At 38.9% G+C, this 22,573-nt stretch overlaps 1 protein-coding gene across 4 annotated transcripts in view; it reads left to right on the top strand.

Annotated features, from left to right (window-relative positions):
* Positions 1 to 1,210: 1,210 nt before the first annotated feature.
* SENP6 (SUMO specific peptidase 6) overlaps positions 1,211 to 22,573 on the top strand; it is a 70,920-nt gene continuing 49,557 nt past the window's right edge. For 2 of the 4 annotated variants that reach the window (XM_032104845.1, XM_032104847.1), the window contains exons 1-2: positions 1,216 to 1,444; positions 18,233 to 18,326. In XM_032104845.1, the coding sequence (XP_031960736.1) occupies positions 1,396 to 1,444; positions 18,233 to 18,326 (143 nt within the window). In that variant the 5' untranslated portion in view covers positions 1,216 to 1,395. Of the gene's footprint in view, positions 1,445 to 1,994; positions 2,047 to 18,232; positions 18,327 to 22,573 lie in introns of those variants that run through there. The other 2 variants (XM_032104849.1, XM_032104846.1) reach the window with 2 other exon arrangements.

The following is a 22,573-nucleotide window of genomic DNA, read 5'->3' on the forward strand; positions in this document are numbered from 1 at the left end:
TTTGGGATTCTTTCTAATTGCTTGCTAGCTCTGGTGGTGTGACGTAGCACTTGGGGAGCGTTCTGACACCTCCTGTGGTCTTCCGGACCGCCTTTTGCCTCTCGATTGCGCAAAAAGTGAGCACTCTTAAAAGTATTTTGAACACACTTGGCTTATGAATATGGTTGGTATCAACACAGTACATTCGGGAAGAAAAATAACAAATTTAGAAGACTTAAAGGAAAACAATTTTCCTCTTTCTAGCCTTTAATCTTCATATGCACTAGGCGCTTTAAATTACCTAATTTAGGACTTCAGTCTACAAACTCTTCAGTTCAAGCATTTTTGGAAGCTCACTTTTCAGGCATTAGTAATGTTAGGAACTAGGTACCTTAGACATTAAAATTCCCCAATTCTGCAGTAAAGTGGAGGGAAGGGGGAGTCAGCAGAATCCCAGATTAAAGAACCTGATGAAGAAAGGAGTATTTGGTTTTCCCTAGTTGTACACTATCATAAACTATCTTATAGTTTTTAAAGGATGCATGTGTTTTGTATTTCTGCTACATGGGAAAGCTTTTTAAAACGTAAAACCTTACAGGCTGAAAGTCATATGTACCTGAGGCCATGACTTGCAATTTCACTTTAGTTGGCTTGGCAACGCTGTACGTTTTGCAAAATCCAACTTTTGGATTTAAATATGCCGTGATCAGGCCACAGAAGATTTTAAGATTTGATAGGAATCTTTGATCCTTACGAAGACCTTTTCCCCCGAGCTTGAGCGAGGTGAGAGGCGCGGGCCTCAGCACTCCGCAATGGACTCCCGCACTCCTCTAACTTCATTCATCTTATCCGAGCCACCTCCTCGTCTCCCAAAAGCTGCTGCCTCCAGGCTGATCGAGGAGGGAGCGGGAGACCCCGAGGTATTGCGGGGCGCAGCGCTGCTGCGGCCATTTTATCGTCCCGGGGCCGGGGAAGCCGGCGGCCCCCGCGGCGGGAGAGCCGCAGGTCCGGGCAGGAAAGCGCCGTTCCCGGAGGAAGGGGCGGCCGCGCGGCGCGCTCCGTCCCCTCGCCCTCCCCGCGTTCTCGGCGGCGCGTGCGGCGGAGTCCGGCCAGGCCCGCCTGCCCCGACGAGCGCCAACAGCGGCCACCGCGCCGGGCCCGGCTGCAGCCGCTCGGGGGTGCCGGCGGCGGGCGCGCTGAGGGAGGAGCGGGCGCGCTGCCGCCGCTTCCTCCTGCGCGGGGGCCGGAAGGCAGCGCGGCCCGGCAGCGGCAGAGGGCCGGGCCTCGGCGGTAGTGCCGCCGTTGCGGGTCAGCCATCCAGCCTTCCGCAGTGGGGGCGGGCAGGCCGGGGGAAGGGCCGGGCCCCGCCGCCGCGCTGGGCGATGGAGTGAGGGAGCGCTGCGCGGCAGCGGGAAGATGGCCGGTGGCGGCGGCGGCGGCTGCAGAGACAGCTTGTTTCTGGAAGGTGCGTGCATGGCTGTGCCGGGGAAATGTGGCCCCTGAGCTGCGTTTCCCTTCTGGCGACCAGTAAAGGGGCACGGCACAAACTGGGGAATGGGGGAGGCGGGCGTGTGAGTTCATATGGGGGTGGGGGTAATGGGTCCCCTTTGGGTGCGACGACAATGAGAGGTGGTTTCGTGGTGGGGGAAGGGTGGGTGCCGTGGTTAGGTCTGGTGAAAAGAGACCTGCTTTTGAGGGAGGGCTTAAGTGAGGGCGATTTGGTTCTTTTTTTTTTTTTTTTTTTTTTTTTTTTTTTTTTTTTTTTTTTTTTTTTTTTTCCCCACCTTCTTTCTTTCTTTTACTGTTCCGAGGGGTTGGGAGTGCGGTGTTTCTTTCCTTTGTCGGGGCAGCGCCGAGAGCAGCCCGGGCTTGGTGCAGCGGCAGGACTCAGTCGTGGCCCGGCGCGCGGTGGGCTGGGGGCGCCGGGCAGGGTTAACGCTGGGTGAGAGGGGAGGCCAGGGCTGCATTGCCCTGCCCTCAGTCCGCTCCCAGGCTCCGGCCTAGCCCGTATTCTTTGGCCCCACCATAAAATGAGTCTTCGCCTGCTCCTAAAAGGCTCCTTTAAAGGTTTGGGACTGAGTTTAATTTTGGGAGGGGGATAATGCTTATAATTGTGATACGAAGGTGATGATGAATCTTATTACCAGCGTTTGAAAAAAACCTTTTGCGTTTATAAAGCCCTGACTTTTTTTTTTTTTTTTTTTTTAAATACGGGTTTGGTGTTTTGAGGTTTTTTTTTTTTCACTATAAAGCTCTTAATTATAATGGAAAAAGCCTCCTGAAATTGGAATATTTTTAAACTGTTGAGCCTTTACAGTTTCATTGATACATCAAAAAATGTACTACTGTAATCTTGCAAAATTGCTATAAGCATATGTCCTGATGGCATAGGCCAGCAGCCTACTAAATTCTGCCAAATTACCATGATGATAACAAAGAAAAATTAATGAAATTATGTACTCATGAGCAGAGTTTTTCAAGTCAGGGATAAGTTTGGCATTGGAGATTTGCAGTACCTGTATTGCACAGAACATAAGATCTTGCAGATTTTCTTTTGCTGCAGGATGTTGGATATTGGCTTTTTATTACTAGATGTTCTGGAATAGATGTACTGTGCGAACAAAATACTGCTTGTTGTTTTGAATAATTAATCTGGAATGCTGATGTTCAGAAACTCTGGTTAATAACAGCTGTCATGTTACCTCCCTTATACCTTTAAAGGATTTGGTGATGAAATGCAGACACTCCCATTTTTTTCCTGAATTCTCCACAGCCTAAGTGAGTTTTGTGCGGACAGCTAAAAGCGTCAAGGTGATGACTAGTCACTGTCTTCTGTGTCCATCTTGAGTACTTACTGGCTGGACAGGTGGCTAAGAAAAGACGGATTTTATATGCAATATCCACACTTTTTTTGCTTACAAATTCTCTTTCCAACAGCAGGAGCAACATAACACTGGATAGCATCTCCATTTGAAGCTTCAGTGTTCCACGATGGGTGAATTGAGTTACCAGCTGGTTTAGTATTTCCCCATTGTTTGGGGACACGTTCATTTTAGGGCTGATGATGTGGTAGAAACCCTAAGAATATGCAGCCACGTGTGAAGAAAATCTAGTGTAGATGGTGGTTACAAAAATTTATGGGGGTGGCCCAAGTCCAAATGGGACAGTCATACTGGGGCAGATTTAGTAAGAGCTGGTAAAATCTGTACTGATTTGAAGCAAAGGGGAAAGGCTTTCATATGTTATTTGATAGGTACTTACTAGAGATGTTTATAGAAAAAAGTACAGGTATAGAATATCTATAATTACATACATACATAATTGAGGTTTTTTGTAATCTGGAAAGGTAGCATATTGTATCAACCTAATATGTTAGAACCACTGTTATCCAAAGACTAGACAAGCACGAGAATGCCAGATTTGTGAAACAAGTATAATGGGGAAAAAAAGGGATGAAAGTGTGTAGAGTAGGAAATATGGCAACTTCTATTGCTGGATGATGGTTATTAATCCATGAGCCTAGAGCTGTATTTATAATTTTCTGAGAGTGTATATTTTGTGGAGTCCTTTAAAGGCTGTTAAGCAACAACCAAAAATTGTTTACCTGATGTTTCCAGAAGTGTTTTCTTAAAGACTGGCAAAGGGTCGGGCCAGGACTCCCTGTCCATCCCTGCCTTAAATGTGCAGAATGGAAGAAGTCTGGGTGAAGTGGATGTTAGATCTATCACCAGTTAAACTCAGCCTAAGGGATACTGTGCTGGTTAAATATGTACCTTCATATGTGTGTATGTGTGTTTACATACATGTACACAGATATTTCTGGTGCTCTCCTGTTTATGTTGACTATCAGTCAGACTTAAGATAAATATAGAGTTAAGTGAAATAAATTGCTTTTCCGTATGATAGTTGTTCAGAATTTTGGTTTTGGTTCCACATGTCCAGTGAGATACTGCTTTTCTTTCATTTAGTGTAACAGATGTTGCTGTGAAGAAATAATGTCTGTCATTCTACTGTAAAAGTGCTTCCTCTTAATATTTTTATTATTCTATTCTGCAGTGAAAACAAAATGATCTTTCTGGAAGGGTGTTCCTTGAATGATTGATTTGTTGCTGAATAATACCATTCTTGAACATAGTGGTTCATACTAGTGCATGTTTTTTGTCCAGTTCTGTATATCTAATGTGCATAATTTTTTGTTCTGTATTGTATAGACTGTTTAATGGAAATGTGGAAAAGATCCCTAGGACTATAATGGACTCTTTAAAGCAACATTTGTTACCATTCTGAAGCAGTGCTAATAGTGATCACATACACGTGGATATACAGGGCCTACATGATTACTTCACTTGCAGTGGCAGGACTGTTAGAAGTATGAAAAGTACTCTATTTTTGTTATTTAATCTAGATGCAAGTGAAATTAGTAAAACTGTTCTGAACTTGCTTTTTTACACTGCTGTTTCAAAGTTATGGGCCGAATATGCAGAAATTCACACTAACAAAGTAATTCTCTTACATGGGAATTCTTTCCTGATGTGGAGGAGGAGAAGTTTAGTGATTAGAGATTTCTGTCTGGAGAAGTTCCTGTGTTTCTTAATTGATAGTCACACTTAAAATATAAAAAATTACAGGCAAATTCATTTGGATTTAAAGTAGGAGGCATGTTAAACATGTGGGAATGGACAGTACTGTTGATCATTACCCTGGAGAAAAATTGTGGGAACTCTTGTTTTCTGCCTCCTTCACTGTTACTGAATTGCAAGGAAATTGTATTCCTCTTTTCCAGCACAAAATTTAACGTTTGCCTATGTTTATGCAGTAGATAATAGGTAAACTTTAAAATATTTTCCAGAAGAAGGGAGAAATGTATTATTCTTTCCTATTTTCTTATTTCAGCCTCCTGTTGATTACAGTAGTGATACTGGGAACCAGTATTGAATTTTCGTTTTGAGGATCTCCTTTCTAAGGAATGTTGCCAGTCCCTAGCTTCAGAGTTGTTGAGGTATTTCAGTGCAGTCCTGACAGGAATTTGCTCGATTTTCATTCCTATTTCTTGGCTACAGGTTTCCTAATAACAATAGAGAAAACTATCTGAACTACCTGTTAGCAGCAGCAGTATAAACTTCACAGTTGTCTGCCAGAGGACACCAGAAGACTGCTTTGTTCTTTCAGTTCACATGTAAAGAATTGTCTTCACTAAAGCAGGAGTTGTAGACTTAAATATTTTCTTCAAGGTAGCTGAGATTCTGGGGTGGTACAGAAACGTACAGCTTTTGTGTATTAGTTTAGAGTTAACAGATTTACCTTTTGAAGTGGTGGTCAGCTTCTCCTCTCTTTTTTTGTTTCTGTTTTTAATCATACTGAGAAATCTCTGACTGGAGTAATACGAATTAGGGGGGTAGAGTGGAGTTTATATGCAGGTAGAACACTTGAGTGTTCTCTACCTGCCAGACTTTTCTACCTGCAAGACTCTTATCTTTATTTTTCTCTTAACAGTGAAATTTAATTATTAATTGTTGTAGTTGTCTCTAATCAGTCTCTGGTGCTTTGTTTGGGATTTAATGGAGATTATGATTAGCTTGAAAGTGTGGGGAAGAGTTGTTTCAAGTATCATTGATCTTCTGTGTCTATCTGAACTCCTGCTTAATCCTGTTGAATTCTTTGGTTTGCGTCTGTCCCATCAATGTCCAGGCAGGTTCTGTTTCTTCTGGTTTTCTTAGGAGTGTTTTTTTATGAGAAAGTGCAAAGTTTGTGACATGGCTTGTTCATATGTCCCAGTCCTTTGATGCATTCAGAATTTTTTTTCCAGCCCTGCACATGTATCTTCTTAGACTTGAAGAATGTCCAGCTGTCCTTTCCAGTGGCTTTGGGAATAGGAAACCTTGTTACTGACTTCAATAACAGGTTATTTTCTATGAATGAAACTCATTTGTTGAGGACTATTCCTCAACAAAGTCAAACTGAAAACATTTCTTACTGTCTTATTTTTTATACATGCCTGACTAACTTGGGTGATGGGTGGCATGAAATATTAAGAAAGACAGGGTGCTTCTTAAAGCATGTAGAAAGATACTAAATATAAACCTAATTTATCTTTTACTGCTCTATAACATGTGTTGCAATATGCTTGGGAGCACATTCTAAGGTAAAAGCCTGTTCTCCAGTCCTCTTTCACATCATCATCTTCTTAATTTTGAGACATAGGATTCTAGGAGCCCAGGCTTGTCCTGAGCTTTCTGAAGTGTAAAGGATCTGAGTGCAATTTTCTGGTTTTCATTGTGGAGGCATTTGTTATTTGGTAGTTTTTCCTGACCAACTACTACTGTATTAAGTTTTCACATAGTGGGACATAAAAGCTCCTGGCGTAAGAGTAACTGTCTTGTTTGGGATGCCTCATCCACTATTTTTTGGTACTTGGATTTGGTAGTAAAGCACTACTCTTTCTTCAGAAAAAGTACAGAATTTCTAGTGGTTTTTAGTGGCAAAAAAAAAAATTAAATGAGAATGTTCCTAAAAGAGAACACTTACCCTCTTACACTCTTCTTTATGTAAGTATAAATAAAAAAAGTAAAAGTAATAACAAAAGTAGTAACATTCATATGTGGTTTGATAGCAAACATTAAACCAACAGTTAGCAGAAGTCATGCTTGCACAGATATGAGCCTGTTAAGATATTTCAGCCTTTTCCTTCTTGTTTTATGTACGAGGATAAAATAGATTATTTATTTTAATGGTTTCAACAGCAAGTTTGGCTTTTATTACTGTTGTTCCTGGAAGACTGTACATGGATTTTGGTGCAGTATCAGAATTCACCTAGTCTGTAGTTTTAGCTTTGTCTCGTATTTGATGTAACTGAGGAGCATCAAGGTGTTTTGTGCTGTAGCAGATATCCTATAATGTGAGACTAACCATCAAATGTGAGAGTAACCACCAAACTTGTCACTTTTAAATATTGCTTTATAAGAATATGAAGGTTTTTTGAGTCACCTCATAATTTTGCGTCCTTCCATCCCAGTAATAGGATCACCTATTTCCAACCTGCCTGCCATAGGCAGGGACACCTTCCACTAGACCAGATTGTTGAAGGCCCCATCTAATCTGGCCTTGAACACTTCCAGAGTTGGTGCATCCACAACCCCCTTGGGCAACCTGTTCCAGTGCCTCATCGCCCTTAATGTCCTTGGCTGGTGCTTTATTACAAGTCACAAACACGGGTAGCATAACTTTTATTTTTCCAGAACTTAAACCCTTTTATTTGCAGAGGTGTAAAGATCTCACAGGTACAAATATAGAAGTTCTGTGAAACTTGCTCACTCCATTAAGCAGAGAAGTCAAAATTAATGTCCATGAAGCGAAGGTTTCAGTGTTGCCTGAGCATGATTCAGTTTGCTGCTCACTGGTGTTCTTTCAGTGGCTGAGGAATCAAGGGGTCAGGACAGTGAGAGAACTTCAGGCACAGGACAGCATATGCCTTCATCTGTGTGTTGCCAAGGAAGGAGTGGAAGAGTGTGCAGGATAGGTGCTGCAGGAGGCTGAGAAAATGCATAGAAATGGAGCTGTTGTGGTGGAGGATAGTGTAGAGATAACAGGAGCAAATTACGGTTTTGGGGAAAAAGGACAAATGTAATTCTTCTTTTAACTTGGTTATTCTAAAAGGCACTTGCATTGGAGGTGAGGGGAGCACATTTGTTAAGTTCCTTTCTTTTGGCCCATGTTTTGGCACTTGGTTTCAGTTTGGAGGTTTTTTTAAGGTAGGGATATTTTTTCATAGGTTAAAATCTGTCTAATGCTCTGTACTTACTTTCTATGAAGAAAATTTAAGCATTAGTAAAATATTACTGTTTTTATACATGGTATAGAATTTAATTTGTTGGCAGCTTCATCTTACACATATAATTTTTAAAAGCATTTGTTCTTAACTTACTGTTTCTGTGTTCAGCAGCCTAGCATACCTAATATTTTCAGGTTAAACTGACCTTAAGCTGTAGTAAAGTCTGTAATTGGTGTCTGAATGTCATGTTAGTGGGTGCGACTCCATTCTGGAAGCAGATCTGCATGTACTCTCCACCACCCTGGAGACTTACCACTTTCTTGCCAGAGAGATTGAACTTGCTCTGTTCTATCTTGCCAGGTTGGCCCTTTGCCAAACCTCTGTTGAATTTGCTCACTGAAGGGTAACTGGTAGATGCAGGACAATGGCTTGGATTGGGGAGAACATACAGCTTCTACATTTGAGAAGAATAGAACATTCCCTCTTTCATCTCTGCCTGGTGATCTGTTAAGTCAGGCTAAGGTGTAATACATAACTTAAACTTCGTAATGGGTATTTTAGTGTAAGAGCAGCTTTATTCTGCGCAAGGAAACACAATTATTTTAAATAGCAGGTTACCTTCTGCAAAGAACGAGATTATAGTGAAGGCTGGAGACTGAAGGGAATAAATTAACGGGCTGTGGTTATTCTTCCCAGGTTGATCAGCAGGCCTTTAAAAAGTTTTTGTTAACAGACAAGGGCTGTAAGCACTGCATGAGGGAAGGAAACACTTCTGCGTGTGTGTCCCAGTAATTCCTATAAAAGAAGAATTTGAAAGACTTTGTGGTATCTTTCTCTGATTTATTCTTGAGACATTATAGATAAAGAGTAGTGATGATTCAGAAACTGTGTGTTAAGCCCCCCCTGGCTTTTTGTTTGTTTGTTTTCAGACCATATGAGCTGGAACAAAGTCTCCCTGCTCATATCTCCCTGAGATTCTGTTTGTTTGTTTATTTTTATTGTAAGACTTCCCACAACAATGTTTTAGGAACGAAAAATACCAGTAATATTCTGCTGGTGTGGTAAAACATATTACTATGTGACATGATTAATAATATGTAATCTTAGAAATTTATGTCTGTAAGAAACAGCTGCAAAATATTTGTTATTTTTATGAGTGTGTTTTTATTCAATGCCATACAGTTGTTTCATTTGTATAAAATTCATTCTGCTGATGTATTTTTATTAATGTCAGGGGATATAATGTTGTATTCCTTTGACATGTCCAATTTTTATGGCTCATTTAGCAAAATATGAATATCCTGCTGATGACAGAATTTAATACGACAGTCTAACAGAAAGATTATTCAAGACCCCATTAGATGAGAATTTGAACTATGCAGTAGACGTTAGGTTTCATATTTACAATTGCCTTTGTAATTTCTGAGGCTCACTTCTAGAAACATTTACTGGAGTTTGTTGTAATTTTATTTCTACCAAGGCTTACTGCTTAAGGGACAATTTAAGGATCCTTTACCACTGGGAGTAAACTTTCAAAAGTGGACTTCAGGACTACTCTGGCCCAGGTTATTGCAATTGCATATACCTCTCACTGGGACAGTAAAGCTTCAATGGAGATTTAATAGTTCTGCCATAAGGCAAATATGTTATAGCTGAATCTTTACTTGATAAATACTACAAGAAACTATCTGTCATTGATAAAGTAAAATGTTCTTTATCATGTAGCAAAGCCTATGTTACATGTAAAAGGCGTCACTCATTAGGTGGAAGAAAGAACTTAGAGATCAAGGTAAGCAGGAGTTTCATGTTTGGATGGATGCAGCTGAACCTCATCTCTGGTTGCAGGATGGTCGCTTAACAAGTGTGATATTTTGATTTAGCTGTCTTTTGAGTGCTGTTTCTTGAAAAGTTGTTTTATAACTAGGTTCAATTAGCAAGCTGGCATGTCTTACTAAAAATTAGTCGATTGACAGTACTTCACTTTCGTTGTTTTTATGAGTAATTACTGAGAAAATGTTTGTTTTTCATGGGATGTTAAAGTGATTTTTTAGCTTTTTAAAAAATAAAGCCTGCTTAATGGATGTTAGTATACTGTGACATAGTCAGCAGTTGTCAGCGTTCCTTAAACTCGTTGTTAGGTCTGGGGAAGTTTGGTACTTCCATTGCAAAGACTTCAGTGCTCTTAGTGCAGTCTGTAGTTGCATTATTTCATACCTTGCTGCATTGATGATTGCTAATTGCAAAGGGAGTTAAGCTATATAGTGTATCTAGTCTGAGCAGAAGGCTGTTGCCTATATTTGTGTTGGATTTCTCTGATTTTTTTTTTTTTTTTTAACAGACATAATGTGCATAGATTTTAACTGTGTGTGCATTTGCAGAGTCATAGCAAGACCCTGTGTGTGGGGCCATGCTGTATGGCCACACAAGGAATTGTGCCAGCAGTTGACAACACACCCAGGCCCGCTGCTGGGTGCTGCTCAGAGGGACAGAGCTGCTGCCCCTCCCAGAGACAGCGCTCACAGCTGTGCTGGAATAAATACTGGCACTTCACTGGCTTCATGGCAAGTTGGCTGAAGGAGCTGAACTGACAGAAAACTAGTCCTCGGGGTGGGGAGAAGTGTTGGTGAAGCTAGTCTGTTACTTTTCAGCCATATCAGAAATCCAATTCAGCTGACTGCTGCCTTGTATGGGTAGGAAAGCGTGCCAGTGTCTCTAAGAATAGGAGAAAACCCCAGGTATTTAGCCTTTACAGAAAGGCAAATGGAAATATTTTTCTCACCACTTAGTTTAACTAACTCTTTCATCATACTTTCCCTACTCAATTTTTTTCTGAAATGTACTTTTTTCATGTGACCAAATTTTTGAGGTTTTTTAATTGAGGTTGTTGATCATTTTCTTTGTATACTTTTTTTGCTGTCCATTTCATGTGAATTTTGAACAATTGACAACATCAAAGAGGTGTCTTGCTTTTTTTTCTGCTTTAATTACATTTAGAGTTTCTTCTTACAGAAGAAACATTTCTTGTGGAAGTGTTCAAGGCCAGGCTGGATGGGGCTCTGAGCAACCTGGTCCAGTGGAAGGTCTCCCCCCTGCTCATGGTGGCAGGGCTGGAACTAGATGATCTTTAAGGTCCCTTCCAACCAAAACCATTCTGAGTATGATTCTTCTGTCCTGCAGATGCAAGTTAAGTTCTTGCAGAGATTGTGGAACCTTTCTGGAGTTTTAATTTCTGTATGTTTTTACAAAGGGGATAGTATCTATCTGACATCATCTATGAAACTTTACAGGATAAATCCAGAAGTATTAAGTAGTATAAGTTCTTTTTTCCTTCTTCCTTTTGGTATGTAGATACAGTGCTTTATTTTAGCCTGGTGTTCCAATTACTGCAGCAAGCGTGGAAACCTCGAAGTGTCAGTTGCCTAATTTCCAGGTAGTTTGGCTGGGTTATTAATCTTACTCTGTATGTAACTGCCTTTCAGCACTTTCTTAAAATAGATTGCTGTTGTTTAGTGCTTCTGTATTCTCAGTTGCACAAGCTTAGGTTTTATATGAAGATGGATCCCATGGTGCATAACGAAGTGTGCAAATCACATGCATAATACACTATAAAGTTTCCTGCTGTGTTTTGCTCATCTTCTAAAACTGTTCCAGTGTTCAGAATTTGAGATCATATGTGATTAACATCGCATACTGATTTACCACAGAAATTGTATTCTGGAATTCTTGTTCAACTCTCATCTTCCTTGAAATGGCTTGTGAGCTTTATATTTTTTTTTGGATTTTGAGAGTAAATTGGCAATTCAGAAATTGCTCTTAGCCTAACCTCACCTTTTATTCCGTATTTTAATCTATAAAATAGGAAGATATTATATGTTATAAAATCTCTCTTAGACTTACCTTTCCTATAAAAACAACAAAACTTTCTTCCTAATTTCTGAATTTTTGATATATCTCCAGTCTAGCAATAGAGGTCTTAGGTAAGTAAAGAATTCATGATGCTGGAGATGAAAAAACTACTTTTTTGTTTATTTGTTTCTCCTTTTTTCCCTGTTTATTGTTGGTTCCTGTTTTTGATGATACTCAAATTATTTTACTTGTGTGGAGAGTTTGAGTGGGTTTCTGACTTACTTAGAGAGGGAAAAGAAGAGAAGTGACTGAGCTACTTCTTTTTGGAAGTTTTTGTGATGTGCAGTTTTTGTGATGTGCAGTTGCCTTAGGAGATGCTTCACACCTATGAATACTCACTGGTTTTACTTGACAGCTGGTTGGAATCATATGGGTTGGAACATCCTGTTCAAGCCAGGCCCAGTTAGAGCAGGTTGCTCAGGGATTTGTCCAGTCTCTATTGCCTCTCAGGTCAATCTGGTCTGCTCTTGGGCACACACATGGTATAGAATAAGTTGTGTTTTTAGCAGACTAGCCTGTAGTTCACCAGATCATCCTTGTTGCCCTTCTTGAAGTGCAATGATGTTTTTCCAGTCTTTGGGTACAACTAGCTTAAGTGTTCCTTAATCACATCTTCCTTGACAATGGGTGATACTGCATTCCTGCAGATTCTGCTGATAGAGTTGAGGAACTGTGAGGTCAGAAGACAGAACTTAGCAGTGAAATCTGGGGTGACAAAAAAAAGATCAAGTTCTTAATTTTTTTTTCCATGTCTTTTGTCCCTAGGTTTCTGTCTCACTGAGCAGAAAATGCCCACAATTTTTTGTAGCATTCCTTTTGCTGCTGATGTAAACAAAGAAGGCCTCTTGAAGTATTTCTGCATTGTTTTCTAATGCTGTCATAAGGGCGGCCTCCTTGGATGGGGTGGATGCCTCTGCAGCTCTGTTGAGAGAATCAGTAGAAAAGGTGAAGAAGGATTAGTTGTCCATTGTGTGGTTATCACTGCTGTCTTACCAGAAGAAGTTTCAAAGGCATCATAAAGAAAAAGTTCAACATATTTCAAAGCTCTATCCTCTTATCCTCCTCTATTATTCCTTGTTAATACTTAAAAAATGTTAAATTGTTCAGAAAATCATCAAACTTACACAGTTCTGTGTTCTTCAGTCCTGTAATCAGTGCAATATCCTGCAACGTAAGCAGCCCAATGTTCATGCAAGCCCTGAAAAAAACCCTAGTCATTTACCGGAATATGCAGATGATTTCCATCTTTGAAGTGCAGAACTTTCGTAAACGCTTTTGCTTTTCAGGAGCATATAAACACTTTCGTCCAGGAGTGAATGCTCTCTATCATTGGTTTTCTGTTGACATCAAGTTCATGAAAGGGTGTGGGGGTTTTTGTTAGGCAGCTGACAAACTGAATTCCCTTCATGTGCAAAGGAATGTCCGTGCTTAGTATCCATTACATTGGTATCATAGAACTTCGCTACTGAACTCTCTGCTTCACATAGTATCTCAGCTACTATCAGGTTATGATTACTGCTTGTTATTGGAGGTGCTTTGACAGGTTTTTTCGCCTCTGCAGCTAATTTAGGGACTGGAAAGTTAAAGCATCTTTTAAGCACTAGATCTTTAGATCTATACCTATAAATGTAGATTAGGCTTCAATTCCATGGAAATTTCTTTGGTATCTGTAGTACTTAAAATAGTTTCAGTTCCTGGATGGACCTTACCTCTGCTGTGCTGTCACAGCTGCACGGGTTAGTGTGGTTGAACAGGAGGAGCAAACTGATGTGGTTGAAAAATAACGTTTCCCCTCCCTTGCTGCTCAAGGGGTTCTTACCTGAATTAGTTTCCTTCCCCAGCTTTTTTGTCAGTGCTGACCAATGCAGGGTGCAGGACAGGAGCGAGAATCTGCAGCTCTTAGGAAGAGTGAGAGGCCTGTAAAACTGTTCATGTAGTGCTGCTCCAGATTGTGAAAATGCAGTCTCACTGTGGTTAAACAATTGATATAGTAGAGCTGATGGTATCAAAGTTAGAAGATAAAAAGCTGTTTTGCATAGAAGCCTGTCTGGAAGAATAATGAAGCAGTGGGGAAAGTAAACGAAAAAATATTTCTGTGTCAGAGTTTTATGAGTACTTGTATCCTCTTAACAATATATCTGATGACTCTAAATGAGCAACAGATTAGAAAGCTTAGAAGCATTCTTTTTCATTTATTTAAATATGAGTCTGGATGAAGGCAATGATTCTGAGTACATTTAAATTAATTTACATTTTCAGCGTGAACACTGCAGTATCTGATAAGTTGGTTGCAGTTGCAATGTTGTAATCATTTGTAAGATGAGGCTTGCTCTTTACCAGCAACTGGGGAAAAAGAATGTAAACTTCAGGTCTTCCTGAAAACGCATCTGGGTCCTGAACCAAACCTTTACTTGATTTAGATTTCATGTTTAGGATGGTTCTTGTACACACAGAAATAGATGACATCTCAGCAGATGAAAGGTTTATAGAAGTTTCTATGTGTGCAATAGAGATATTAAGGTCTCTGCTGTTGTATTCCAGGGGATGGTAGGGAGTTATTCTGGCAAACCAGTGATACATATGAAAAAGTAACTTTTCTAGAAAAGTTGATCTTTGTGTGGACAGTAAATGCATCTGGCTTCTTTGGTGAGTGGACTTTATAGAATCATACAACGGTTAGGCGTGAAAGTGATCTTAAAGAGCATCTAGTTCCAACCCCCTTTCTGTAGACAGGGATACTGTTCACTAGATCAGGTTGCTCAGGGCCTCATCCAGCCCGGCCTTGAACACTTCAGGGATGGGGCATCCACAGCCTCTCTGGGCAGCCTGTTTCAGTGCCTCACCACCCTCCCAGCAAAGTATTTCTTTGTAGTATATCTAATCCAAACCTGCCCTCTTTCAGTTTAAAATCATTGCCCCTTGTCTCGTCATTGTCTGTCCATATAAAAAATCCCTCTCCCTTTTTGTAAGACACTTAAGGTACTGCAAGACTGCAGTAGAATCTTTCCAAAGCCACCTCTTCATGCTGAACAATCACAGCTCTCTCAGCCTGTCTTCATAGGAGAGGTGCTCTCAGCCTCTGATTGTCTTTGTGGTCCTCCTCTGGACCCACTCCAATAGATCCTTGCCTTGTGTTGAGGACCTCAGAGCAGGATGCAGCACTCCAGCTGGGGTCTCAGTAGGGCAGAGTAGAGGAGTGGAGTCAACTCCCTCGACTTGCTGGCCACTCAGCTTTTTATGTAGCCCAGGATACAGTTGGCCTTTTGGGCTACCAGTGAACACTGTTGGCTCATACCCAGCTTTTCATCCATGAGAACACCCACGTATTCTCCAGAGGGCTTCTCTCAGTGACTTCTCCCAGTCTGTACTCATATCTGGGATCGCCCCAGCTCAGGTTCCAAATTTAAATCTTCGTACAAAATAGTCAGCAGCTTAGCCTGTGTAACGATTACTTGTTATCCCCTTAAAAAACTAAAAAATCCTGTATAGACCCAGATATGAAGTGGCCGTTCAGATGAAGTAACTCAGGTAAACACTCTATCGAACATGATGGTATACTTCTAGATTTACATTTTTGTTATGACAAAGAGTGCTGGAGAGTGTGAAAATTGATCCAGAGTTGAGTGAGCAGAACTGGGATACTAAGACATTTTCCATGGGTGACTGCACTGATCAGTAGCAGTGGACAAACTGTCCAATACAGAAATGCTTAATTAAAAAAAGGACTACAGAAAATACTAAGAAACTTTTTGAAATGGAAAGGAAAGATGCAGCTCTAATGTAAAATACTTGTAGCCAGCTTGGGAGTTATTTAAAGATACCATATAGGAGGCATGCTGCTTGTTTAAGTAGATTTCAAATGGACCCCCAAATGCTGGCCTGGCTAAACAGCAGGGTGAGGTATAATATCTGAAATAAAACATCATAGTTCTTGAATCTGATCTTTTATCTGAATAATAAACCAGAGAATAATAACAAAAGCTGGTGGATTTAACCTGTAATTATAATGAGGTGGGGAAAAATTGTTTAGTAACTCCCAACAGACATGAAGACAGTTGATAACTTTTTCTTCAAACTCAGCAGGAAAGTTTGATGAGTAACTGGAGGATCAGGAGACAACCCAGTTGTAAAAGCTGGCTCTGGAGTGTATATAAGGTCATAGCTGAATAATGGAATTGCTTGTACTCACTTTGGCAACACTTAGCTCTTCATGCCAGAATATATTTTAATAAGGAATGTGAGAGAGTGTACAACTCAAAATGAAGCATCAGTGGAAGAAACTGCAGTACATCGAGCAAAGTCTGAACAAGGCAGGATTGATCAAATAGCATTCATCCAAGGGTTGTAAGAGGAACTGGGGGATAAAGGAGCTAATGACTATAGTGTGTTGCTTGTGGCTAGAATCATCTTTCTGCTACAGGTAAGGAGGGTAGCTAGCATGATACCAGCATTTTAAAAAGGCAGCGGAGGTATTTGAGGAACTTCACATCAGTGAGCTTTGTGACCATGCAACCTGAATTTGTGGAAATTATAATGGAGACCAGAATTGGTTTCATTGTTCCCTCTGTAAAGTCATTTGGCTTTGGGAGAGGCTAAATTACCTCTGAATAAAATGGAAAATTTTGTAAGAAACAATTGGCAAGAGATAGAAAGAGGGGGCAAAAAGAGTTTGTTTTGTTAATAGAGGTAACCAATTGAATTGCACAAGGATGTGTTAACATTGGTGCACAGTTATAAGAAAAAATGTATGACAGCCAGGTGACAAAGTTTGTAGATGTTAAACTTTACTTGGGTTAGTATAATGACTAGCTATTTAAAGAAAATTGTAAATGCTCAGGTTTTGAGTTATGTGGGTTGAAATCATACATTAAATTCTGTGTAGGTAAAGGTCAAGTAATCTAAGCGAATGAGAAGTAAAAAAAGAGCATTTTTGTAGGTAACGATTGACTCTGAAGTGGTTCTTAACCAATCATGAGTGAAAGATGGAATTTTCTAGTACATAAAGATCAATGCAGTTCTCCTTAGCAGTGAAAACAGCAAATCCAGTGTAAAGATTTCCTAGGAAAGGATCAAAAAACAGAAACAACATTCTGCTTCTATAGAAATTCATGGGATGTACACATCTTGAATATTCCTCATAGTGTGTGTATCCTCATCTCGAAAGGGGTACAGTAGACTAGAAGAGGTTCAAAGAGAAGCATCAAGAGGGATTTAAAGGCATGAAACAGCTTTCATGTGAGGAAAAATTAAGCTGACTCAGTTTTTTTCTTTTTCTGCCTGGGAAGGGAAGACCATGAAAGAACACAACAGGAATCTATGCAGTCATGAGGGAATAGGGAGGGTTGCTTACTACTGTCATCCAGAGTACATGGACTGAAGAAGTAGAGTAGTAAGAGCAAAAGGTGCCCGATTGAATCGGAATTAACAAAAGGAGATACTCGTGTAATTAAGCTGAGGTACTTTCTCCTGCAAGATGCTGTTGATTCTATAGAGCAGGCTTGATTAAAAAGCAAGCAGGGAGAAGAAAAAGGTAGGAAAAGCTGTTAGACACAAAAATATGTGTTTAACATAATCACCGATGGCTCAGGAAGCCTGCAGTAGATGAAAGTAATTGGAAGCAGAGATTGAATATGCAATAAATATTTCCATGTGCATTGTTTATACTTCCTCCTAGACATATGGTTTTGGTTGTGATTTTCTTACTCTTTTCTATCAGAGTATGTGAGTTTCGTTCATTATTTCTAAATGCATTTCCAACAATGTAAAGAAAAATTCAGTAAGAAGAAACTCATTTAAATTATACCGAAATCAAAGCAGCTGTGTACTTTGTCATACAGAATTTGTATGAGACAGCTCTTAGTTGCAGTAATTAGGGCCCGGGGGGAACAATACCTTGCTTTATTGAGTGCTGTCTCCAGGCTCTGGAACACCTTCACTTAAGAATACCCCATGCCGTTACATTATATTATATGAAAATCTCCATAGTGGTGGATACTGTAGTAGAGGGATCTGAGATTTTATGTAGTATGACAGAAAGTTCAGGTTTTTACTTACTTGATGCTATCACTGAAACTTCAATTTGCATCATATGTCAATTCAGGTCAGCATCAGATGTTGAATTGAAAATCCAGCATATTATATTGAAATTGTTCTTGGGACAGTTCAGAACTGTTGCTTTTACATGGAAAAATTCAATATATGTTTGGTTATTAGTCATGTAAGTAATACATTTTAGGACCCTTTCTGCATGTGGCATATAGTTCGTATCAGAGAAAATACCCTTAAATTTATGGGTATCATTAAAACAGTTGAAAACAGTTATTACACTACCTCAGGTCATAATTTTTAATAGCTTGCTAACTTACTGCATTAATAAGATGTTGGCAGATACTTTTATTTATTTAGGGAAATAATAATCACTACTGCATTGATGAACTTACTGATCAAACGGTAGTTAAACACTGGCATCAGTAAAATAAATACTGTGGAAAATACATGCATCTGGTTTACTCCTCTAGTTTGTGTTGACTAATAACTCAGCTTGAAATCCAGACTTATCTTAACTTGTTCTCATTTCAGCTTTGGATAGATCACAGTCCAAGAGAGATGGAGGTTTTAAAAGTAATTGGAGCTTTGATCATGCAGAAGAAAGTGAAGGAGATGCAGAGAAAGAGTAAGGATGCTTTTATCTAGGCTATTGAAAGTATAAATGTCTATTTATAATTAAATACTTCTTTTTTGTAATTTATGAATAAGAAACAGTATATAATATCTTAAACTTCCAGTGATTGAGAAAAATTATTTCAAATAAGTTATTATTTTAAATAGTGTTGCCATATAGGAATTCATTACAATGTAAGTTTTATTGTGAACATGGGGCTTACAACACAGGGCACAGAACATTTCACAAGAGCTACAGTTGTCCTTGGAGCTTCTGTGTAAGTCTAAGGAGCACAGACAAGAAGTATGTGAACATGCAGAATAGGTTGATAGGTAGGGTGTCCAAGCAGCTTCAGCTTTTCCTTTAATGATAATGCTACTCAGTACTTGACAGGTATGGTTAAAGTACTTCAGTAGCTTTAGGCCTCCATCAAGTTAAACCGATCTTAAAGATCGTAGGTTTTTCTTTCTTTGTGTTTATTTCACTGAATAGAGTTAAGGTTCTTTTTTTCCCTTAAAATGTATTCCTTTACTTGGTATGTTTGGAGTTTGGCTAAAACTTAAATCCCATGTGTATAGTTTGACTGTGTACTTTGTCCTTGTGACATTTTATTGTTACTAATATGTTTTCTCAATATTAACGTACTCGCTTCCAAAATGACTAATGAATTGTTAAAAGAACAACAAGTGTCACGCACAAAGAATTCATGTCGGTTTATTTGTTGTTCTTAGATATTTGGAGAGTGGGACCTGCAAATTTAAAAACTATGCTGTGGTTCTCTATTAAGAAGACACTGAATCCTGTGATTAAGTACAAAAATAATTCATATATGAATTTGTATCATCTAATATTCTGCCAAATAGTATGCATTGGAAGGGAGATAGGAAGTAGACACATAACCACATAGGCTGCAGCAGCAGGCTATGCTGTAATCTTAATAAAACATTGAGAAATGTGAAGTTTCAGTAATTAAAAAATGAGTTCAGGAGTTCATTAAAGTATGAGGTAAGCACTAAGAGCTCTTGTCAAAACAGAACTGTATCACAAGTTAGAAGCACTTTTTAAAGGGTTCACAAACTGAGAGTATTTTAGTTTTATAAAATTAAGCTCATGTTGTTCCCTAGCAACTTTACATCCATTTGTAGTGCGCACAAATATGTTTTCAGTATGAGGGCAGTACATGCCATACAGTTATTATTTCTGTTTTACTCACCTTCAGAAATAAGTCACATTTGAAAGCATAGCAGCTATTTTTTCTTCTAGTAATTTACTGCTGTTTTCCATCTGTCTCCAGCTGATGTTGACTTAAGAATACAGAATGAAAAATGTGTAATGATGCTAAAAAAAAAAAGTTAGAAAAATTATTATGAAACATATGCTTTATGTAATTGTATCTGATTTTAAGATTGTATGTCTGGATGGTTTTTCATTCCTTTCAAATATTCTCTACAATAAGCAGTTTTCCCATAGCCAGAATTGAATTTTTATTGCCTACTTAGATAATTTTTCATTTGCTTTTCTATCTGTGAATTATGCAGAATCTCATCTGGAAGTGTAGATAAAAGAGTAGTTCAAAATTGATTTAAACCGGAGATCTTGTCTTCTTTACTTACCCATTCTCTGATACCATTTGAGGCAATTTCTTTTTCCCTCCAAACAGCTACATGTTTTAAGCTGCCCACATATTTACTTCTGGTAACACCTGGGTTTGTTTGTCTTAAAGACATAGCATGCTTTGAGCATTTTGAAATAATTTGTGTTTTTTGCTTTTCTGATGCAATTTTATTGCATGTAACAAAACGTTGACAGAAGGGAATCTTTAGAAAACAAGTAACAGTAAATTTTCCTCTCTTTTTTTGTTTCCTTTACTCTTAGTAGAACATTTCAAAGATTAGCGGCTTTAATTCATATAATTGTTCCAGCATAAAGCTTAGTGTCCCTCCCAGTATTTTGAGTATGTTTTGCAGTAAGTAAGTATTCGCTGTAGTGTGTTGATGCTGACCACAACGTTTGACTCTTACATGATTTCTTTGTGGAGAGAGCTGTGAGTCTGAAGCAAGCGGCTGGATGCATCTCATGCTTGTTGTGGAGGTACTGGTGTTAAAATGCCTGACTTTATCACAGCTTTTTGCCCTCCTCATGGCAGACACACAGTAAGTTTGTTTTGAGCTAGCCTAGGCATAACACCCCAACGCTTAAAGGATTGGCTGTATTCTTGTGTTACCCCATGAGACCTGTACTAATGATGTTGGTCAGCACTGAATGTCTGCTTGGATTATCTTTTCTTCAGTGAGATGAGCACAAAGTATGTGGTTAATGTGCTCCTACCACAGCAATCTTTAGAGTAGGTAGATTATTTTAAAAGAAGGGTGTCATTTAACTTACTTGGGAAGTATATGAGGTGAGTCAAAATGGTTAAGGTAAGTAATGAACACAAAAAGACAAAAAAATATTTGTAAACTGAAGAAGGTTTTGGAAAAGTTAATGATCACCCAACACTATATGATGCTAGAGTTGATACTCAGCATGGAACTAGAGTTATGGAAATTAAGAATGGTAATTAACAAGTATCTTATCCCAAAGTAAACACCTACAGATAATATTCAGTCCACTTGAAAGAGTAAAAGTAACATTTCTGATGTTCTAGAAGATTTGATCTACTCAGGATGGTAGCAAGTGGCGTGAGACTTTCCTTGCTTTGTAATTGGAGATCCCATAGGAGATCTACCTTTATGTAGAACAATAGAAAAAAATACAGTGGTCAGTTGAGCACACTGAAACCTGTGTAATCCACCACAGAAAAAATGGTGGAAATTAAGCTGATCTTGTGTAGCAGAAAATATGAAAGGATGGCAGACTTAAGCAAACATGGCCGAAGTCATATATTCAAGTGATTCATGAAATTAACATGTTATAAGATGCTTTCTGGTGTTACAGATTATTCTCTTGAAGTGTCTTGGATAATTTATATTTACTTCCTTTGTAATATCTGTGTAAATGTTTTTGAAATATTTCAGTATGCTCCACTGTGGTTTTGTAAATGGATGGGCCCAGTTTTCTCTTGGCTGTCATACTGTTTTCTTAATAGTCTTAGATTTCTGCCTTCCACTGAGAGTTGTTCAATAGTAGCCTTATCAAAAACAATGAATACAAATAAATGGGTCTAATTTATTTGCACGATGGTGTCCTTACTTAACTACCATTTTCTTTCAAAAAGCTTTATTTTTTGCCCCTTCCATTTAGGGGAATAAACCTCTTTTTTCCTTGTATTGACAAATGGAACAGCATTGTACAGTGTTATATATTTATGTTGAGCTTTTTTCCACTGCTTATAAAATTTATATTACTTTGTCAAAAAATCATCCCATAGTTATATATATGTTTTATATGTCTTTTGTGACCCTTTTAGTAGTGCACTGTAGCCTTTAAATTGATGAGAAGTTTTTAAATTAAGGCTATTTTTAATGGAATGGCATTGTGAATTGAGTTAAATAATACTTCTCTTGTGCCTCTGATACTAGGTGTGTTGCCTACCACCATGTAATTTAAAACAAAGAATGTAGACAGTGTGCTGTGAGGGCAAATACTCTCACATAAACCCACCGGTTTTATGCATAATAGTTTTCAGAAAGAATTTTCAATTATGTGTGAAATGTGACTGGATCAGGTGGTAGTTGATAGAAATGTGTTTGCAGCTTATTAGAGTGTAACCTCAATGGTCAACAGAGATTTAAAGTTTGGGTTGCTTGTAGATAGTAGTGAAAACATAGCCTGTTAATCTGAGCTGTCTAACTAACTATTGCATAGTTCTTAATGTTTTAAAACATTAAACAAATGGCAGGTGATTAGAGGTAGGTAAACAGAAATTTTTGTTTTCTTGTTCCGTGCCTAAATTTGAATGTGTAGTTATGAACTCCCCTTTGGAAAGAACTCTGTTTAGGTAAATTACTTGTATTTTTCCCCCCTTAATTTTAGTGAAGACTTAGCATTCATTTGTTATAAAATTTTAAGGAATGTATTAAAAAGTTAGCAATTATTGTTCCAATGGGAAAATAACCAGGAACCCCATTGGTTCCCTGGTTAAAAGTGACACGAGTGTGGAGGCATCCTCCCAGCAAGGCAGCTGAGGTTTCATTTCAGGGATGTTAAAAATGTTACTGACTGGTATGTTGGGGTTGTGGTACAGTGTTTGTTTTGGGTTGGTTTGGGTTTTTTCCTGCCTGTATAAATTGCAGCTTTGAAGCAGGCAGCTGGTGGAA

This window comes from Corvus moneduloides, chromosome 3 (genome assembly GCF_009650955.1).
Source record: "Corvus moneduloides isolate bCorMon1 chromosome 3, bCorMon1.pri, whole genome shotgun sequence".
NCBI classification, from domain to species: Eukaryota; Metazoa; Chordata; class Aves; order Passeriformes; family Corvidae; genus Corvus; species Corvus moneduloides.